The sequence below is a fragment of the Eublepharis macularius genome, chromosome 4, assembly GCF_028583425.1.
Source record: "Eublepharis macularius isolate TG4126 chromosome 4, MPM_Emac_v1.0, whole genome shotgun sequence".
Taxonomy (NCBI): Eukaryota; Metazoa; Chordata; class Lepidosauria; order Squamata; family Eublepharidae; genus Eublepharis; species Eublepharis macularius.
Window position 1 is genome coordinate 154,236,699 of NC_072793.1, and position 22,153 is coordinate 154,258,851.

General features: G+C 45.0%; 1 protein-coding gene across 3 annotated transcripts; it reads left to right on the forward strand.

Annotated features, from left to right (window-relative positions):
• The first annotated feature begins 1,885 nt into the window (after positions 1-1,885).
• Positions 1,886-20,830, forward strand: LOC129328081 (kyphoscoliosis peptidase-like). 3 transcript variants are annotated; one of them, XM_054976829.1, is made up of 12 exons: positions 1,886-1,968; positions 2,854-2,963; positions 3,464-3,508; positions 3,984-4,040; positions 6,494-6,535; positions 7,017-7,073; positions 8,279-8,361; positions 10,022-10,130; positions 11,231-11,348; positions 11,865-12,053; positions 13,268-13,458; positions 19,491-20,830. In XM_054976829.1, the coding sequence occupies exons 2-12, from the start codon at positions 2,873-2,875 to the stop codon at positions 20,393-20,395; spliced, it is 1,887 nt and encodes a 628-aa protein (XP_054832804.1). In that variant the 5' UTR covers positions 1,886-1,968; positions 2,854-2,872; the 3' UTR covers positions 20,396-20,830. The 3 variants fall into 3 exon arrangements, with proteins under 3 accessions (XP_054832804.1, XP_054832803.1, XP_054832805.1); XM_054976828.1 differs by having other exon boundaries at positions 1,893-1,968; positions 2,857-2,963; XM_054976830.1 differs by having other exon boundaries at positions 1,893-1,968; positions 2,857-2,963; positions 3,987-4,040.
• Positions 20,831-22,153: the final 1,323 nt, after the last annotated feature.

The window sequence follows — 22,153 nt, forward strand, 5'->3', positions numbered from 1 at the left end:
GGCTATCGGTTGCACAAAAGTTTGGCCTTTCCCTCAAATAAACCTCCATTCAAAACAGGTAATAGAATACTCTGCTTTCCCCCCTATCCTTCCCCTCTCCCCCTCCCAAACTTTACTGTTTACTGTTTACCTGCTCTCACATTTGCGGAAAGCCAGTACAGTTTTTAATGTTACCATAGCATTGATCCAGGTGGCCTGGTTGGCCGTGTCAAGGTAAGACATCTTGCAGGCTAGAAACCACTTTTTGTGGCTGCCTTAGTTTGTTTTTCTAGTAGCAGTGCTGGATCCAGTATAACCCCTAGGCTGTTGTTAACCAAGTCTGCAAGGGTCAGACAAACACCATCAAAAGTAGATTGTGCAAGATTCTAGGTAGAATAGTGCCAATCAGAACTGTGAACAAGGTCAGTATTATCATTATCCCCCTCCAATACTGCAGTGGAATTGAAGCTGAGAGGAGTGGCTTACCCAGACCCACCTACTGATCTCATGGCAATTATGGGATTTGAATAGGGTTGCCATCTCCAAGTTGGGAAATTCCTGGAGATCTGGGGGGTAAAACCTGGAGAAACCTGGAGAAAGTGGGGTTTGGGTAGGGAAAGGACCTTGGCATGGCATAATTCCATAGAATCCACCCCCAAAAGTTGCCATGTTCTCCAGGTGAACTGATCTCTGTGGCCTGGAGACCCGATATAATTCCAGGAGATCTCCAGCCACTACCTGGAGGCTGGGAACCCTAGATTTGAACCAGCAGAGTACTGATTTGTAGCCTAGCCACTTAACCACTATGTTACAGTAGCTTTCTTTTTTGGCAGCCTTGCCTGACAGGACCAGACTCTGGACCTTATCCTTTTCACTAGCCTGTTGAAAGGCCCAAGAGGAGGCCAAGGCTAAGGAGTTTGGTATATCTAGGTTACAAATTATGCTTTCTGAGGCCTGCCTTTGCTGACATCCCCACCAACAGAAAATTTCCTGCTGAAAGGAGAAAGCGAAAGTGAAGTGAAAGTACACCTCAGAAATCCCGGCTGAAGGAAGCAGAAATAAAATGGGCTCCCTTTTATTTGGGATGGGTTGGCTCCAAGGCTTCTGCTGTTCTTCTCACCCTCCTTCTTCCTTTTGTGGCCCGTTTCCCGCTGGAGAAGTCATACTGTGGTTCAGACGGGGCTGCTGGGTAGGGTTGCTGGGTCCCTCTCCCCTCCCACCCGGAGGGTAGGGAACCTGGCACTTATCTTCTGTTGGGCACGCAGTCATTCTTCACACGCGGATGCCCCAAGGGGCTGATGCAGTGATGTCACTTCCAGAAATGATGTCACTGTGCTGGCTGTGCGAGCACTCCCGTGCTCTGCACAGGGCTGATTCAGCCTGTTTGAGGCCCAAATTGGCCCCAAACGAAGTGCAGGATTGCTCTTGTGGCTGGTACAACGATGTCACTTCCGGAAGTGATGTTGCCACAACCCCAGGGAGCGCGTGCATGGCACATATTCCCTGGATATATTCCCTAGTTGTCCCCTAGTTTAGCAAACTCCACCAAATTCTCTGCTCTGCTTTCTCCATACGACTGCAACCGGCCTTCTTTTCACACACACTCACTCTTTCAGCTGAACTGCCCATTCAGAAAACCGTGCATTCTGTTTTGTCAGATTCCCAAGCACTCACATTGATCTTGTTGGCTGACATCACAAGAAGAGAAAACAAGTTCTGTCACATGTGTCTCGGTGATACACCTGCCTGTTTAAACATCTTTTCTTTTTGCAGCCTTCAAAAGTAATACGATTACTTACACATACCTTGTTTTAGAGACAGAAAGTCTCCGTAGGTATGAATACACATCCCATAGCAACAGTAACTGCAGACCTAACAAGGTATCTTGAGAAGAGTTGTAGCTTTCTCCAGAACGGAAGTGAAGGACTTCGGCTCCAAAGAATCTCAAGCAAGCAAGATTCCTTCTCTCCCTTCAAGGGAAATAATCAGGTACCCAAAACACTGCGGCATCTTTTTTTAACAAACAAAGCAGCATTTGCTAACTGAAAAGGTTGCATTCAAGAGGCATGTGGGCATCGGCCACAGTAAGCTTTGTGGGACAGAATCTCAGGAGATTAACAGGCAGGAGCTTCTCCAAGGCATATCTCAGGGGCACTTGCTCAGGAGGTCCCGGAATAGCAATTTGTTGCTAGTCCCTGAATGGTGAGAGCGGAGTAGGTCTCTCCATTGTGTTAGTTTCAAAATGAATTCTCTGTTGAGTGACAGATGGAAAATGGCAAGAAAAGTAGAATATCTGTCTACTATAGGGTTGAACAGGAGAGGATCCAAGGTTACTTTTGCACATCAGGAAAAGCAAATGCACGTTTCAAACATTTTCTTAAATTTTATTATATATGTTATTATATATTTCATAATTTTGTTCACCTTCGTTTCCCTTGGCCTCAATGGAAAGAAAATTTTATCACCACCAAGCTCCATCAGCATCCCTGATTCTTCTGTTCCTTCCTTCTTGGGGGCAGGGTGGGCTTTGGAGGTTGCAGGGCTGTTTTTGCGAGAGGCTGCTGACATTCAGCACCCATGTGTTGCTGTGATCGCGTCCCTGGCATCTCTGCGGGCACTGGGCTGGTGTTGTGGTAGCGCACAGCTGAATGCCTGGCAATGTCGGGTGAGAACCACCAAAGAATAAAGGGTTAACAGAAGCTGGCGGCAGCATGCTGAGCAAGGGAACAGCTGGGAGGAGGAACTAGAACCTGGGCCCAAGGAAACCCATTGACAATCCATTTTCAAAAGTATGTACAGCCTGGAGTATTGCAGAACTCCCAACACATGTACACACGGAAAAACTGCCAACTGGATTACTTCTCTCCCTTCCAGCAGGACATCCGGAATCACAATGGCCTTTCGTGATGGCTTGTCTCACACTCAGCAGATACTTCTGGCAATCTGCTGCTTCCCGCTGCAGCCCTTCTATCTCTGCTACCGATGTGAGTATTAAATGTGCTTGAGCACATGCACCTGTCCTGCATCTATACCAAGTGCAACTTCACTTGGGCCCATGTAATACATGGTTGGCATCCTAGACTGTAGACGGTATAAAATTCATAAACATTTATACAGGAGGTATACCTAGCATGCTGCCTTTTGGTTGGGGAAATCCCTGTTTGGGCAGGAGAGGGACCTCAGCCAGAATGTGGTGTCATAGCTCACCGTCCAAAGCAGCAATTTTGTCTGAGCTCCATGTTGGTGTATGAAGCTTGTTTACACTGGCATGGAGTGTGTATCTGCACTTGCACTGTGCCACTGAAGAAGCCTGATGGAACTGCAGATTGGATCTGCTACATGGGATAGATAATTGAGTTATGAGTGACATGGCTGAGATCTGGGAGGGAAGGGAGATGTGCAAACCCGGAAAAGGAGTCTCATTCAGTGCCAGATCTGCTCTCTCTCTATGGATTTGTAACAGTGTGTGTTGATACCTCTGTAGGCTTTGCAAGGCACAAGGAGGACAAAGAGAAGCCTGACACGCTTGGTAGGTAAAAACAGAAATCCTGGGTTTTTCCTGCTTCCTGCTGTGCATTGGTGGCTCTTTGTAAACTCACTGATAGCAGAGGAATCACTTTCCCTCTTCCATCGCTGGGCTTTCATTGCCATTCCTGATTGCCTGATCCGGATTGTCATTCCTGATTTGACTAAGGGTTCTTGAGGGCTTTTGGAATTAATGTTTGGTATAACAAGGACAAGCAAAAGAAAATGGACTGGAGCGAGGGCTTACAAGTTTTTTTTAACCTCGTCTGACCACTAAAACCATTTTTTGTCAGGAGGTCAATATTGTGGCCTGAAAAGCCAGCAATTTTCAGGACCTTCCAGGCCCTGTCTTGCCTCTGTCTGTAAATGCAGGTGATTTGAAGAGTCCAGGGAAGATAAATATTGAGCTGGTTCTCCCACTTATCAAGTGGGTTTGGCCAAATGTTTATCAACTCAGTAATGGAGGCTCATGTTCTCAGCAGCTCATGTGGAAGAAGGGAAGGCAAAGAAAACAGACAGACAACCCAGATTCAAAGGTAAGACAATTTGTTTCCTGAACTCTAAAATTTCCAGTCTGAACAAAGAAGACAATTTTCAGCAGTTGTTCACCACAGAACAAGGCCATGTTATGATGAGGCCGTGGGGGAGATGGCGAGCTCTCAACTGAGTCTCTGTAAGGCTAAAACTCTAAGGCTAAAAGCAAGAGAGGACCCTCACAGAAATTTTGTAGAAGTGCAGCCTTCAAGATCAACAGCTAGAAGTACCCTTGCCCAGTCCTGTCAGTCGCTTCACCAGTTGTGGAGCTAATAATCCAAATGTGCATCCCAGTAATGTTGCCAACCTCCAGGTGGTGTCTGGAAATCTCCCAGAATTACAATTGACCTCCACAGAGATTAGTTTCCCTGTAGAAAATGGCTGCTTCACAGTGTGGACTCTAATTTATTTATTTATTTGATTTTTATTCTGCTTCTCTTCCATTAAGATCTTGAAGCAGTTCACAACATTACAACAGTTAAAAACCAATACAAAATATTCAACCAATTCAATATATTCAATAAAATCACAATAAAACAAAGGCCGTCATCACACGGGCTTTTATTTAGTGCTAAAATGGCGCTATTTCCTGGCACCCACCTTATTCCAACACTGTAGCTATTTTCTCTCTTCTGCTTTGTGCTTGATAGTCGCAATATTTTGTGTCTCAGTGTGAATGCCTCACATCGATGTATTTCGCCTCGCAATGTCCTATGCCCTCCCTTCAATCCCAGAATCCATTTCTTCCTGTGACTCCCCTTTTTTTATTTTATTATGTCCTTATAACGCCATAACGACATAACACAATGCAAACTTTCTGCTGAAGTAAAAATGACTCAATCGCCATGGCAGAGTCTTCAGCGATGGGGATCACGCCAGGGAGTTTTCTGCGGGCAAAGGGCTATTTATATAATTTCACAGTTGGAAAAACAAAAGGGTCGTAATGTTTTGCTCTAACAGAATGTTTATATGCTGTTATTCCATTATAGCGGAATTAAAAGCCAGAATAATTTTTAAAAGGGGGGGAGGAGCTGCTTCTGCGCGGTTAGAGAGAACAGAACAGAGTGCTTCGGTGTGGACAGCTGGTGGCGCAAAGAGCCGTTAGGTGACCCAAAGAAACGTTACTGTGTCGATAACAGGTAGGACGCTATATGCTGTAAATTTAACGGAAGAGATGCCCGTGTGACGACGGCCAAAAGCTTAATACAAATAATTAAAAACCATTCTAGTCTCAACTGCAGCCTATAATACCCTCCGAATAACATAAAATAGCTGGCATATAAAATGCACAGCAATTTGCTCTGCCTCACAGTAGAATATTATATACCAAAATCACACTGGGATAGATCTGCCTTGCAGTGTTTCCGAAACATCAACTGGTCCCGCTTAGCATGAGTCCCTTCCAACAGTGCATTCCAAAGGAAGGGCTCCACAATCGTAAAGGCCATGGTGGAAGTAAGTCGTGCTACCACAGGAACAGAAACCACCAGCAAGCCCTGCAAAGTTGAACGAAGCAGGCTGGGGCGGGGGTGGTGGTGGTGGTGGTGGTTAATAATGGGAGAGGCAGACCCGAAAGTATGAGGGTCCCAAACTGTGAAGAGCTTTAAAGGTGAGGACTGACACCTTGAATTGGATCTAGAGGCTAATTGGTAACAATGCAGCTGCTTCAAAATCAGTGTTATATGAGCTGACCACGGTGACTTGATCAGCAACTAATCAGCTGCTTTCTGTACCATGTGAAGTCTCCGGAACGTCTTCAAGGGTATCCCTACGAAGAGCAAATTGCAGTATTCTAAACGAGATGACCGTCACATGGATTAGTGTGACAAGGTCAGATTGAGATAGATATGAGGAGAGTTGTTGGGCCTGGTGAAGACGGAAAAATGCTGTTCTAGCCACCATTGACACCTATTTGTTCACGGAAAGCTTAGAATCAAGCCAAACTCTCTATGGCACTATATCCCACTCACTAACCACCCTCCCCTCTCATCTTCGTGCTGTATCCATTATGGGATTTTTCCCCCTGCTTGCTCAGTCACCTCCCAAACCAAGGGATGTCTGAACATACGTTAGGAGAAAAGGGAGAGAATTTGTATCTCAGCTGCTGGAGAGAAGTTGTATGCTGTTTGTCTCAGTTTTCCAGTCCTCTCAAAACAAGGCCTCAAAACTTTGTACAAAACATAGTAGAAAAGTGGGGGGTTCTCTAATATTCCAGGGTGCAACATTCCAAAACAGGAAATAAACTTTCAGGCATGTGATCAGCACAGGAAAATGTCCCAACTACGGAACCAAAGAAGAAAAAAGCATGGTATAATTGCAAAAGCCCAGCAGATGGAAATTAGAATCCATTGATATCCTACCAATTTTATATAATCCCTGTTTGTATTTTATGAACCTAAGAATACATGCATGTGTATGCAGTTGCACTTGACCAGTTTTCCTGGTGTTTTTCCAGATGTTCGGGTCTTTCCCAGCCTGACAGTGCAAGATAATGAAGGTCAGTAGGCCCTCCATGTGGCAGTAGATGTGGGTAAGGGAGAGCAGTTGTAGAGATTAATATGATAGGTGAGTGCTGGCAAACATTTCTGAGTTGTGCAGTGCAGTGCAGTGCCTGAAGTCCATGGGTGCTTGCTTGGGAGTGTGCATTGTTCTCTAATATTGCCTTATTTTACCTAAAGCAGTAATTGTGACTGCAGTTTGAAGTCAAAGTGCAGCTTCTTAAAGGGTCTTCCTCTGACAGGTTTTCTATGCCAAAGCCTCCTCCTCTAATTTGCTTTTTGCCCCTTGAAGAGGTACTTTTTTCTACTACAGGTAGAAAAACAGCCTGAGTGGCACTTTTAAATGAAAAAAACTGTGCAAGGAGGACTGTTTAAGAAATCCCTTATGCCCAGCACCACCCTTTAGTTTTAGATTGTAGAGATTCTTATTCTGATTTTTTTGGTTTTGCTGGTTTCATTGCATCTGTGTTGATTCTGCAGGCTTTCAAGTTGATGGGAAACAAGGACCACGGCTGCCTGAGGAACAAAATTTGTATGGTAACGTTTGCACTTGGCATCACTGCTATGCCACCAGTATTGCCCTCAAAACGATCCTCCGTTTTAAGTCCCAAGGAATCGAATGGACATTATGCTCTTTGACTGTCCAGGAAGAGAGGGATTTCATAGCACTTTAAGGAAAACATTCAGGACAGGAGGTAACGATGCCAGATCTCATGGATTTCATTGTGAAGAAATCTTCCCCAATAAAGCCACAACAGTTACTTCCACACTGAGGATAGTTTAGGTGGGTAGCCATGTTGGTCTGCAGTAGAACAGCAGGATTTGAGTCCAGTGGCAACCTAGACACCAGAAGTATAAGCTTAACTCTCCTACTGAATCCCCAGCTTTCACTTTTATGAAAATAAGTCCCTAGCCTCTTTTGTTGTGGTGCTATATGGAGAAAGGCATATCTCCAGAATGTAAAGGGATAGAGACTATTTTTTTTAAACAGAAGCTGGGGATTCAGAAGACCTAACAGAGAATAATTATAACTCTAAAACAATATATATATTACTGTTGTGTTTTTTTTTAAAAAAACATCCTCAAAAGCCCTCCAGTGGTGGTGGGATAGGAGAAATAGCTGCCATGGGGGACTGGGGCACAGAAAATGGCATCAATGTGGGTATGGCTGAGAAAGATCTGGACTTTGACATCCATGGGGCAGCCACCCTGGCTTGGCTATGATCTTTATTAAAAGATCCTTGTAAAGCAAGTGTAAGTAAGATTGCAGGAAAATGGGGGGAAAGCTAGAAGGTGCACAAACGTACCACAAGGCTGTATGAAAGTGGGGGGAAATGCTTCCCATCAAGCAGCAAAACCAGACCAAATACCCAGTGTGGAAGCTGCAAACACTGCCGTGGGAAGCTCAGTTTCAGCTATACTCCCACCCGCAAATCGTATACTTTGACTGATCCGAGCGATGGAATAGTCTATAGAAACACTTTGCTGGCTCAGAGCAGAAATTCACCTAGTCCAGCAGAACTAGCTTTTTAACCCTTTATAGTTATAGTGACACTGACAGCAGTGTAGTGAGATAGTGGTACAGTCCCCAGCTTTTCTGGTCCTTTTGATTCTCTGGTATCTCTTACTCAGATATTTTCAGTAGCAGTATGCGGCCTCCTTTTTTCTTCTTAAATACTTGTCCCCATCAGGAAAATCCTAAGTGCTGGTTTCTAAAATGACTGTTCCATATCTATTTCCAGCTTATCCATGGGATAAATCTGCTCTGAAATCAATGTCAATAGACCTGAGACAGTTTGAGAGCTTGGAGGCCTATGCAGCAAAGGCAAGTCTACAATGTGGCTATTCTGAATGGAAATATTTGCTGATACTTTTCAACGTGGCTCTACCAATAGGTGGAAAGTGGAAACTTTTGTCCACATCACCATAGAACCATTATGAGTGGAAAGACCTTGGGTTGTGTATCCAGTGACTCTCTTCTGTTAAGCTGGAGCTAATGACTCCCTTCCACTTAGGGTTGCCAACAGACCAGGAGAAAAATGCCCTGTCCTTTCTATAAAAGCTTGGGCTGCACTACTGCAGCTTACCCCTCTGCGCCACAGCTGCAGTACTGCAGCCCAAGCTCTGCTCACGACCTGAGTCTGATCCTGGTGGAAGCCGGGTTCAGGTAGCTGGCTCAGGGTTGACTCAACCTTCCATCCTTCCGAGGCCAGTAAAATGAGCACCCAGTTTTCCTGCGGGTAAAGTGTAGATGACTGGGGAAGGCAATGGCAAACCATCCCCCCATGGGTCAGTAATGACTCAGTGCTTGCACAGGGGATCACCTCTACCTTAATAGGATGTTATTTACCAGGTGATTTTATTTACCTCCATGCCATGAAAAGCATCAGCTGCCTATTTATACAAATTTAGGCTGTATTAAAGGGGCAGGACATTTTTCTCAAGGCAGTTGGTAACCCTACTCAGTCTTCCTCTGTCAAAGGAAGTCATTTTCTATTATTGGGAGACTTAGGGCCAAACTACAAGTGATGAATGACACTTGAACGGCAAGTGTATTCTTCCCTGTTCACTTACCCTCCACTTGCTTTCCACTCGATCCACTTGCTGTTCAAGTGTCATTTGTCACTTGTAGCTTGGCCCTTCGTGGAAGGGACTTTCTGGACCCAACTTAGCGAAAAAGAGTTACTGGATTCAGTCCAGCAGTTCCATTTGCACAGAACTAACATCTCAGAAAGCCTTATTCCACGCTCGTTATTCTGGAAGATCACTTCAGTTTCTCCTCTACAGCCAAAAGTTGCAGACCCCTGATTTAGGGTATCTATATCCTTGCCTTTTTACTTCTCCTTTTTGGAAGCTGCCTTGGGTACTTGACTTAGGCTGCAAGTTTAGGTATATTTGCTGGAGAGTAAATCTCATTGAACAGAAAAGGGCACAGGATTGGGATTGGACAGGAAGTGAGTAGCCCTTCCCCATATCCAGGGCTCATTTTGAGGGGGACCACGCAGAAACGCAGTTCCGGTAGTCTCCAAAAAGGTCACGTCAGGTGGCCCTGCCCACCTGATTTTTGGCCATTTTGGGCCTGTTTCGGCCTGGATCGGGGCCCAAAATGGCCAAGATCAGGCGCAAAATAGCCAGGATTGGTCCCAAAATGGCCAGGATCAGGCCTCTGATGGGTGGTGGATCACTCTCCCACTCAGCAGCGGCCCAATCTTGACCATTTTGGGCCCCTTTTCGGCCATTTTCAGCCCCCTTTTGCCATTTTGGGCCCAATTTCAGCCCTGAATGGCCAGGATTGGGTCCAAAACAGCCAGGATAGGTGATGTCAGGGGGCAGGGCATATGCAAATCAGTTATGCTAATGATCCACCTCTGGTGATGTCAAGGGTTGTGCTAATGAGTTATGCTAATGAGTTCCTGCAGCTCTTTTTCTACGAAATGACCCCTGCCCATATCACCTTCTGAATCTGTGTACTCCATGCAAACCAGGTGAATGTCCAGAACAGTGTGGAAAACCTGGTGACTGCGTTGCTCCAAGAAGCCCACAATGTCCTGGAGAAAGTCCGAGCCATTTGGATATGGATTTGCCATCATATAGGTATGTAGAGTTGCCCCCTTTTTGTGATGGGGACTCCATGCCTGTGGCAACTGCATGCTAACCAGGCATTCAACCATGAACATTGTCCAGTTATGGCTTTGCCATGCTGAGGAATTTCTCCTGTTGGCTTGCCATACAACAGCAAAGCTTGAGGAAACTTTCCAGAGAAAAAAAGCCCTTCAGACAGGCTGAAAACAAAACTTCCACAACATCAACAGGAAGGTTGGTAGTGGAGGCTGCTGCTTCTCCATAGAGAAGGAATGAAGTGCTGGACTCAAAGACAGTCTGAAAGTACTTCACCACTTGAATGATGCTATATCAGCAGTTTATTTGAACTCCTGTTAGTGTTTTTTAAAATAAAGCCAGATAATTGATTGGCTAGAGAGCCCCGTGGCACATAGTGGTAAGTTGCAGTATTGCAGCCCGAGCTCTGCTCACGACCTGAGTTCGATCCTGGTGGAAGCTGGGTTCATGTACCCAGCTCAAAGCTGACTCAGCCTTCCATCCTTCTGAGGTCGGTAAAATGAGTACCCAGTTTCCTGGGGGTAAAGTGTAGATGACTGGGGAAGGAAATGGCAAACCACCCCCATAACAAAAAGTCTGCCAAGGAAACGTCATGATGTGACGTCTCCCCATGGGTCAGTAATGACTCAGTGCTTGCACAGGGGACTACCTTTACCTTTACCCTAATTGATTGGCATCCCAATCCTCAGCACTAAATACATGGTAAGCATTGATTTAAAAAATCATCTGATGATCAGATAACAAACTGCAAAAAGCAGGAGTAATTTTATCCAGGTGAAATTTTGAGGATGTTTAATGGAATAAATAGTTTTTCTGTTAAATCATACCAATACTTTTACATGCCTTCAAAATCAGTGCTTTAATCAGGTGGCATATGAAAATGCCTTCCAATAAAATGCTCAGCATGGAACACCCTGTCTTAATTCCCCCTTTTTCCCCTTCCCACATGCTTAATGAATTGACTTATCACTGAGATTAATTCATAAATGTTTACAACCCTGCTACAGCACATCTTCTTGTTGCGGACTTCAGATTTCTGGGTGAAATGTCGTAATTGTTGTTAATTATCCCTTCAGAATATGATGTGGAAGGCTTGCATGACACAGCCAAGCGATTTTGTCAGCCAGCAGATGTTTTTCGATATAGAAAGAGTGTTTGTGCCGGATACGCTGCACTCTTTGAAGAAATGTGCAGGTAACCTGTAGTGTGGATGACTGAATAGTCTTAATAATTCTCAACTCCAGATCAAATACCAGCTATCTTCTTTGGTTAGTCTGTACTAAACATTTGGTGTGGAGGTAACCCAAATCCTGTGGCAAAGAAGCAAAACCGAATAACCTGTATTAATTAGACAAATTAAACACATGTTCAGTTATTTTATTTGGAATTATTGTCGCTCTGAAGGCAAGTAGATAACAACGTACAGCACTGAATTCTGTGGTTTTCAGGTTAATTTGTCTCCCAGCACCAGTTTCTGCACTGTGGGGTGTAATCTTGACATTTAGCCTTGTCAAGATACAAATAAATAGGATGTTCAACTCGACTACAGTCCAGGGGAAAGCTGCTTTGCACGCAGAAGATTCCAGGTTCATCCTCCAGCATCTCCAGTTCAAAAGATCAGATAGTAAATAATTTGTCTGGAAGTCTGACTCAGTAATATAAAAAAATTTCATGTGCTCATGTGTTTCTTAATACTGTTCTTCCCTTCAGTATTGCAGGGATCCAGTGCAAGACACTCTCAGGCTACAGCAAAGGGGGAAGATATAAACCAGGACACGTCTTTGAGGGGGAGTCTGATCATGCCTGGAACGCTGTTTTCCTCCATGGAAGGTGGCACCTTTTGGACTGCACGTGGGGAAGTGGGACTGTTGATCACTCTTGTAACAAGTTCACTTTCAGGTACGAATCTTGAATAATCAGTCATGCAATGAAGGCAGAGTTTCTTTCCACTATTAGTTTGCTGGCACCACAGCTGTCCCCACTCTGGTGGCCTTAGGACCACTTGCCTGGGCTTATGACCTCATAGCAACAGGAGTGACCTTGAAAGCAGAAGTAGCAGGAATTAGTGTGGGCTTAGGAGGCAGGGAGGAATAGGTAAACTCTGATCATCATTCATTTGTCTCCATAGAGTGACTGAGATTAGGAACGCTTATGCTAACAGAATGGGCTGGATCATCACTCTGTATAGGCTTCATGGGCAACACTGGTGCATAACTGGAGATCCTGGAGGTTGGGAACTGTATGAGAAGGTTGCCTGTGCATCACACAACTGCAAAGCATACTTTACATGTGTCCTGCACTGAGCCATTGCAGCTCTTTTTGAGAGTCTCTCTACATGAGACATTTGACACGTGAATAACACCTGTCAGGAGAAGCGAATGTTAGCCAGGAAAGGTAGTCTGAAAAGACAAGAGCCAGCGACACGACAAATGCCTTGCTTTACAGTGGAGCTGTGTGAAGGGGCTGTGAAATGCCAGAGGGAAACTTCAGCCCATTATAACCTCTCCAGGTCCAAGTCTGGCTCTGGAAGGCAGCTCTAGCCCATTTCCATTCCTCGCTGCCCTCTGGTTGTGATCTTACAGTTTTAGACTGAAAAGGTGAAATTGAGAGAGCCTTCTGGGAGGCAAAGATGAAATTAACAAACCCTCTGAGGAGCAATCTCCACAGGCTCTGTCTTTTTAAAGTACCCTTCCTGGCTAACACTGTTTCCCCCCACCTTTGACAAACACATGCTAAGGCATCTCATGCAGAGAGACTCTGAGAACTGAGTTGTTTGTAGAGTATATTCAGGGAAGGTATATATGGTGGAATGTCACTGGCCAACAGCTGTGCAAATGTCAAGTCTGCTTCATATAAGAAGACTCTAAATTTATCCTTCAGAAACACTGCATATTTTGAGAAAAACCCTCTGCAAAGACCCACACAAGTATCTGTTACTGTTCCTCTCCCACTCCTGTCCATTTTAGTGGAGTTGTAGCAGGAAAACTTGCTGGAGGATTTTGTCCACACTCATCTGCAGATAGCTTTGCCTGCTTATCTGGTGCTCACTTCAGAGACATTATGACACACTGCAAGATTTCAGTCTGGTTGAGCTTGCTTCCTCTGTGTTCCAGATATGATGAGTTTTACTTCCTGACCCATCCCGCTCTGTTTATTGCCGGTCACTTTCCAGAAGACCATGAGTGGCAGCTTCTGAAACCCAGGCTGACTCGGCAGCAGTTTGAGCACAATGTATATTGTAGATCTGAATTTTACTCTGAGGGGATGGTTGCGGCATCTCCCCAAACAGGAGTCATTCGAACAGGTAACATCAACAAAAAGTTCTGATATCGCTTTTAAAAAAAAAGCTTAACATTATTAATAATAAGCTCATGTTTTTAAAGAGGAAGCTGAGACTTCTTTAGGTGGCTCAGACAAATAGAAAATGGAATCTATTTTTGCACTTTTGGGGGAGCAGCATATAAGCATAGTTGCTTATATGCATCCTTCCAAATATTACACCAATAGTTCTTTATGATACTGGGATAAGAAGGGTAACTGAGGGTTAAGGTAGACATGCAGGTTTTTAAAGAGTTGGGTTAGACTCAACTTGGGTTCCCTGCAACCAAACAAAAGTTTTGTGGAATGGCTGTTAAAAAATAAAGGAAAAGCTCAAACAAGCCTCAGAATGCATCCGTGGGGGGGGGGCCTCCTCCCTCCCCCCTCATGCTGTGAGAGAGGTGTGTGCATGTGCAGCAATAAAAAGAGGGGGCTTCCCTCCTGTGCTATTTTGACATGGGGAAATGGCTTGAATGGGGAGGAGCCCCTTCTCTGCCAGTGGAGGCATTTTGAAGCTGTTTAGGCTATTTTTAACAGCCATTCCCCAAAGCTGCTGTGTATCTGCAGGGAACTCAAGTTGGGAACTCGAGTTCCCCAGACCTAACTCTTTAAAAACTTGCACATCTAAGTTGACCGTGACTGGCACTTGGTCCCCTAATAGCATGCAGTAGGAGAAGTTAGTAACCCCAGAATTGAAGATTTCTGATAGTTGTTTTGCATCTTCAGATCTGTCAGGCAAGAAAATATGGGTGCAATGGGCTTACATAAGTGGTGTTGATGGCAGAAACAATAAAGTTTGTAGTGAGCAGCCAGTTGTGAACTGCAACCCCATGTAGGCAGACTGTTGTACTGAAGAACTGGAGAACTTTAAAATATATATATAAATCTATTGTAATAATATATTAGTTCCTAGCTCTATTTTTTAAGAAGTCTTTAGCCCTTTTGGTTGCAGAGTTATAAAGCACAATGTGCTGTCAATACCTTTCCCCTTATAGCTCCACAACCAAAAGGGATGTGTGGTGTGTGTTATGTGCCGTCAAGTTGCCTCCGACCTAAGGCGACCGTATGAAGGAAAGTCCTCCAAAATGTCCTTTCATTAACAGACTTGCTCAGATCCTGCAAAATGGAGGACATGGCTTCTTTTATTAAGCCATCTCGTTTTAGGTCTTCTTCTTTTCCTACTGCCTTCCACTTTTCTTAGCATTATTGACTTTTCTGGCGAATCTTGTCTTCTCATGATGTGACCAAAGTAAGATGACAAAACTGAGGCTATCTTACTTTGGTCACATCATGAGAAGCTTCTAGGGAGAATTCAGGCTTGATTTGATCTAGAACCCACTTATTTGTCTTTTTTGGCTGTCCATGGCATCCGCAAAACTCTCCTCCAGCACCACATTTCAAATGAACCTGTTTTCTTCCTGTCAGCTTTCTTCACTGTCCAACTTTCACATCCATACATCACAATGGGGAATACCATAGTTTGGATTATCTTGATCTTGGTTCCCAGAGAGACATCTTTATCTTTAAGGTGTTGCCAAGTAGGCCCCCTCCCCTGCTTTAAAGCCTGCCATGAACTGTGCTAAAGTTTCCTGCGTTGCTGTTTCACTGCTGCACAAAGATTGCTTTGCACGTGTGTGCTCTGATACACGTGTCAGTTTCCTGCCTGCGTGTCAATTACCCTGCTGCTGTAATAGACTGTGTAGTTTACTGACTCCATGTTTGGATAACTGCACAAAGGACTCTTTCTGGGCAGCCCTGCCCTGACCTGTATCTGGACTTCCCAGTGTGCGTTTGGACTGTGTTCCCCGTGCCTGCTTTGCCATCTGCCACGGACCGTGCCTGTTCCCTGCTTTGGACTGTGTTTTAAAGTGTTGTTCCCGCTGCCTCCATGGAAGCCTGCCTCATATGGGCCCAAGCCGCTGCTAGCAGCCGGGCGCCTGCCGGGGAGACCTCCAGCGAGCCTGGCTAGGCGCTCCCTGGTCAGTTCCCGCCTGGAGCCTCCCGCAAGCCGGTCGCCGAGCTTGCCCTCGCTACCGGGCAGCCTGCTATCCAGCCCCAGCTATGCCCAGCCGGCATCCATGTTCTTAGGCAGCCAGAAGACCCTGGGAAGAAGACTGCTTTGGGAAGCCATTTCGGCGAAGCGGGCACACCACGTCCGCAGCAAGAGTACCTCGCCCCGCTCTGCATATCTTAGGAGCCGCCCCGGAGAAGAACTAAGTGCTGACCATCCCAAGCACTTAAAGAATGCATCTCAAAGAAACCTCCGCATTCCAAAGCTGATGACATCAGGACAAGCCCTGTCCGCTGGAACATCCTTTCAGCCCACTTGGATTTCCCCCTCCCTCTTTTGTCCCCTCTTCCTGAGGTGTCACTTATCACAATCTGATTACCAAAGTGGCCCATCCAAGCCATTCAGTAGCCCATTAGACCCTTTGTTTTAATCTGTGAGAACCACCAAGTACAGCACCAGCCCCAGGGTACGTTTTGGGGTATTTAAGCTGGTCTCCCAGACCACTTGGTGCTTAGGCCATTCCTATCCAGACTTCCTTGCTGTCCATCTGTGGTCCCAGTGCTGGCATTGGGCCACCTCGCTGTTGGGTCTCTGCTTCGCTTCAGGATAAGTGAGTATTCCCCCTATCATCGTTGGGAACCAGCTAATGCGAATGTCTCTATATTTCCTACTCTGTATTTCCTAGACCTTGTATGTTCTTTGTATGATTGTGCAAGCTAGGCTTACGCTACACTCAATACACGTGTTTGGACCTTACTCCTTGTCTGCCTCTTTTTCACTAGAGCGTCTGGGATCGGGACCTCCGTAAACATAGGTTATGATCCTCGCTTAATATTAATAGTTACAGACTGCTATAGCTAATTCCCCATTATAATAAAGAGCAGTTCTGGTAACAAAGGATCTTCTCTAGCTCCGTCACAGCTGCTCTACCAAGTCTCAATCTTCTGATTTCTTCATTGCGGGCTCCTTGTTGGTTGATGATTGAGCCAAGGAATGGAAAATCTTGAACAACTTCAATTTCCTTATTGTCAACTTTAAAATTGTGTAATTCCTTAGTAGTCATTACTTTTGTCTTCTTGATGTTCATGTTTTGGCGCTTTCTCCTTTAATCTTCATCAGTAGTTTTTCAAGTTTTCGCTATTTTCTGTTAGTAATGTGGGGGTCATCTGCATATCTCAAATTGTTAATGTTCCTTCCACCAATTTTCACTCCACCTTCTTCAGGATCTAATCCAGCTTTCCTTATGATATACTCTGCATAGAGGTTGAACAGGTAGGGAGATAATATGCATACTTGTTTGACACACTTGCAAAGTGGAAACAAAAGGGATAGAGACTTACTTTTTAAAAATGAAAGCTGGGAACGAGTACATTGTTGCAATAGATGGTTGTAATCTTATAGTGGAAATGGTTGCCACAGAACTGAGTTAGAAAAAATGGCATTGAAGTGGTAGGGACCATTCAGTGTTGAAAGGCACTTTATTTATATTTTTGTAGTCCACCTTTCCACTGAGGGTTAAGGTGGATTACCTAATGTAAGTCAGTACAATCAACAGGATGAGGAGACATTTATAGGACTAGGATTGCAGAAATCTGAAATGAAGCATTCATCAAGAGTCCCCAACCTTTTTGAGCCTGTGGGGCACCTTTGAAATTCTGACACAGGGTAATGGGAACAACCACAAAATGGCTGCCACAAGAGGTAGAGCCGACGACATGATGGCTGTTGCAGGAGGTGGAGCCCATCATAGAATATCAGGTAAAGAGGTTATTTTTAACTCTGATAGTAACACTTCAACATTTCAGGCACAAACTGCTTAACAGGATGCCTTTTAAAATGAACATATTGGTTGAAAGTATTTTCCTGCTTACCTTCAGTCATGCAGTGAAGATCGTTATGCTGTGGTGGCAGCTGCTGTCAAAAGCAATTTTTTGAATCTGTGTAGCCAATCAGAAGCCCTCTGGGGAAAAGCCCCGCCTGGCCCTGCCCACTTTCTTAAAACAGTTGTCCAGCACCAGAAATGTGTCAGCAGGCACCCCAGCACCATGAGAGTCCTAGCATAAATATAATGTTAAACAATGCAAGAAAAGTATTATGTAAGCAGAAATACAAAAGAAAGATAACATACAGCAACAAATAACACATAGTAGTAATATACTTCACAGATCTGTTCTCTTTATTGAAATGTCTGCTTGAATCATTCTATTATAATGCAGCCCTATTCCTTTATAAAAATGCTATATCGAACAGTTCCATTTTACATTGTTTGTGAAAAGCCGAAAGAATGGAAGTCTTCCTGACCTCTTCGGAGAGGCCATTCCATAAGGTGGGAGCTACAACACAGAGTATGAATGTGTGAGCAGCTGTTGATTTTGCCAACTGCAGGGTGATATCTGCAGGAGGCCCTGTTCAGATGAGTGAAGCTGCTGTGGAGGAACATAGGGACAGAGGCAGTCTTGCAGATACGATGGGCCTAGGCCATGAAGGGCTTTGTATGTGACAGCCAGTACCAAAACTGAACCCAGTAACTGATGGGTATCCAATGGAGTGACTGCAGAATGGGAGTAATATACATGTTCTGCCTAGATCCTGTCAGTAACCAAGCTGCAGTGTCTTGTGCTAACTGGAGTCTCACAGTTGACTTTGAGTGGCGACATATGTAAAGTGCATTACAGTAGTCTAGTCTTGATGTTACCATGACTTGGATCCAGGTGGCCAGACTGGCTGTGTCAAAGTAGGGGGCCATTTTCCTAGCTAAACTAAGTTGGAAGAAAGTGGAGGCGAGGTTTGGTTCCATTAATTTGCTTCTCCAGAAGCAATGCTGCTTCCAGTATAACCCCTCAGATCTTGACTGAGTCAAGACTGTATTAAATCTGAGGCTTTTCCACACACTCATTTTATTCCTGATTTTCTGAGCAGTTGATCCCCAAGAATTGGAATCCATTTGGGTACAGTTCTTCTGCACATCTGCCCTCCCTCTGCATTTTTACAGTTGTGGAGTTGGTTTATTTTGCTGTGCACCTGCCTTAAATAATCAGGGTTTTCAAGTGAGGATTCTGTTGCCATTGTCGGCATCATTGATGATGTCACAGCACACACACCCTTTTAAAAAATCTTATGCGTACTTATATCAATAGATCGACAGATCAATATAAGGGCTGAATTTTTTTAAAAGACTGAAAATGAACACATGGGGAAAACTTTGCATGGGAAAACCTAAAAGGGGAGCAGCTCGACTACCCATACTTAAGCTCCCCCCGACCCCGCATCCAAACCAGAATGCTTTGCCCAGGATGACCCAGGCAGAGGCTGGCACCAGTGGGCGAAACCAACCCCTGCTGGGATAGAGCCCAGAGCAGGAATAGCTATGTCATTTTCAAACCATGCTGCTTTTTCTGGTGCCGAAAGTGGCACTATGCAAATTAAGTAGGATTTTCAATATGTGAGGATGTTCAGAGACTACTCAGCTAACATCATTGTCTGAAAAGATGTATCCAGGGCCGGCGCGCCCATAGAGGCCAGGCAGGCAGTGGCCTCAGGCACAAGGGCCCTGGAGAGGCGCCGGAGGGGGTGTCGGGAGCGGAGGCACGCGCTGCGGAGCTGGTGTGGCTGGCCTGCAGCTGCTGCAGCCAGCCAGCCCCTTACCGCTGCCGCTGGCGCCTCACGCCCCCGGCTGGGTGCAGCAGCCAAGAGCCATTGCCAGGGCAGCGTGCGGAGCGCGGAGCAGCCTCCGCCCGCCACCCCAGCCATCCACCGTCGAATGCCCTGGCTTGCACTGCGCGATGACATCATCGTGCAGTATGTGGTGCATGCGTGCTGCGTGTGCGCGGGGGGGATTGCCACAGGCGCCAGAGACCCTGGCGCCGGCAGTGGATGTATCTGCTCATGAGTGTAAGAGACTGTCCAGCTCCACTTTGAGAGCCTCCACACATTTTATAATTTGCCTTATGCCATCAAGGAAGTCCATTTATGGAATAAGTTTTACAACTATTCTTCTTGTTCCACAGAAAATGGCAAAGCAACCATTTTTGTTGAGACTCACTCTCCAGCACTGTTCCTGTTTAAACTAAATGAGGCAAAAGAGAATTGTTTATTGACACTCCAGAAGAATGGGATGAAGCTAGAAGTGTATCCCCAGCAGACAGGAACCCATTGTTTGCAGATCTATGCAAAACACTTCCATGACAAGAAAGAAAACTACAGTCTCGTGTTAGAATACTCACTGAAGTGCAGCGCTGTGGACAAGAGCATCTCTTTGCCCCGGGACCTCATCCAACCAGTGGGACCCAGTTGGCTCACGGAGCAGGCAGGGATCCTGAAGGCCTTGCCTCCTGCTCCAGTTATCCACACAGAAGATGGGCGCTGTGTTGTCACTTTCATTCGGACTAAAGATCTGGATTTCTTTGCCACACTCAAGTCCGATAACAGCAGGTTGCCAGAGAACACAATGAGGCGTCACATCTGGAAAACCTGTCGAGGGAACCAGGCCGAGTTAAAGATTCACCTTCCCCATGCGGGGAAATTTGCTCTTCTCATCTGGGCCAAGAAGGCATCTGATCCAGGTAACCACCAGTGTGCCCTCAGCTACCTCCTCTCCTGCCCAAACAAGAGTGTGACGTGGCCGGTTTTCCCACAGAGCTATACAAACTGGGAGGACGACTATGAGTTATTGGCACCTCTTGCGGGTATCCTGCCAGCCAACTGCCAGGTGCAGTTTAAACTGAAGCTGCCAGGCATATTCAAAGCAAGCGTTGAATGTGGTGGAAAGACTCTCCCCCTGACTCTGAGTGGAGCTGGTTTCTGGGAGGGAGCCTGTAACACCTCAGGTGGGACAACGGTGACTGTCAGGATCTCCAAGGAAGCTGACAATTGTTTGTGGTCTTTGCTAGAGTACAAAGTGAAGACTCGTTAGGAAGGATCATAGATAAGCCATTAATGGGACAGACTCTTCAGTCAAGATTTTCAACCTGTGCATTATGGACCACCAATCCAGCCTTCAGATGCTCTGTTAGTAAAAGCATTATAGTAAAATCATTACGCACACACCCCAGTTCCCATCATTCCATCATAGTGTGACCAAAAGACACAAATCCGTGTTGCCACACAGATTGATGGTGGCTTGATTTTCAACAGCTAGGATTATTCGGAGCAGGAAACAGGCTGTACCCACACTTAACAGTCTTACTTTATCCTGTACCAGTGAGTGACTTTTCTGAGGATGCCCAAAGGGCAGTTTGGAACTCCACTGCTTAAGCCCCAAACCTGCTTTCCATTCTGACACTTATCACTCAGCCTGCACTGAAGGTTTGGGTAGGGACTGTAGTGTGTCCTTTGCAGGGTACAAACCTTTCTTCACAAATGCCACACCAGTCATAAGAATGGAGATTTGCTAATAATATTATTACAGTATTTGGAGAATGCTGTCCTGACTCTGTGGGCACAATGGATGATACAGCCGTTGGCTGAGAGCTCACAGGTACTGCATGAGCTCTGTCAGCATAATGGGGTCTCCCAATGATTAAGGGGGCATTCAAGAAAAAAACCAGGTGCAAGGTGCAAGAATTTGTTCAGGTTATTGAGATTGTCAATGCATTTTGCTTTGAGGCTTCGTTGGGGATCTGTTATGAAACACCATAAAAACATAATTTATCAATTTAAAACAACTACTTTGTAAAATTGGAAACATTAAAATATAATATATAAGTACCTATCCAAGCATGTTACAAGTTTATCTTAAAAATTCCTTCACAACATCCAAAACTACAACTGTTTGTTATTTCCAATTGGAAAAACCACAAAAATATATACATAGATGATTCAAGATAAAGTGCTAGGAGACAACATGGTAACATATTTTCTATACAGGTTTCAAATATCACCTTGAGCTATGGAATAGATAAGATAGAACTGCCTGTATCTCAATGGCAAACCTCCTCTGTTAGACTCTTGCCATGAAAACCCCACCAGTGGTCACCATAAGTCAACTCTGACTTGAGGGCTTTCTCCACGATCTGATGTGTATGATGCAATATATCTTCAGATCATAAAAGGCCAGTGATTTTAAGAAAGGAGCTTAGTCACCATGGCCAGACATTTAAAGGAGATCCAGACTCTCAATTAACTCATGGGGGACCAGAGACCTAAGTCTAAGTATCCATTCACCTTCCTTTCTCCTTAGGAAGTTGTCATTCTCGCCTGGTACTTTTTGTATAGCCCAAAAAATAATGTGTTGCTGAATGTTTGTATTTTTAAGATAATCTTGTAACATGCTTGGATAGGTCTGTAAGACCCCTTCCAACTCTATGATTCTATTATATCATTTGATGATATACCCATCACACTATTTATGAGCACACAGGAATTAATGAAGAGAACTAATAGTCAAGTGAAAAGTCTCCCACTGAACTTGCTGGGTAGCCTGGGTGGCCAGCCCCAGCTATGTCTCAGCCCAAATAACTTCCACCAAACTATTATTACCATACAGCTGTATCTTTTACAAAATACAATCTACAGAATAGTCCTTCCACAATACGCATAATCCTGAAGAATACCTCTGTCCCCATTGGCCACTGTGAACTGATTGGTCTTTAAACCCCATCCAAATTCAGAAGGAAGGATCCCTACGGCCATTCTCAACAAATAACAATCCAATCCAGGCAGGTGCATCACA

What these genes read in the sequence shown, in the direction of transcription:
- LOC129328081 (XM_054976829.1), top strand. Translation starts at nt 2,873, where the DNA reads ATGGCCTTTCGTGATGGCTTGTCTCACACTCAGCAGATACTTCTGGCA. An exon ending in GACAGTGCAAGATAATGAAG is followed by an intron (nt 6,536 to 7,016) that starts GTCAGTAGGCCC and finishes TTGATTCTGCAG; the next exon opens with GCTTTCAAGTTGATGGGAAA. An exon ending in TGAGGAACAAAATTTGTATG is followed by an intron (nt 7,074 to 8,278) that starts GTAACGTTTGCA and finishes ATCTATTTCCAG; the next exon opens with CTTATCCATGGGATAAATCT.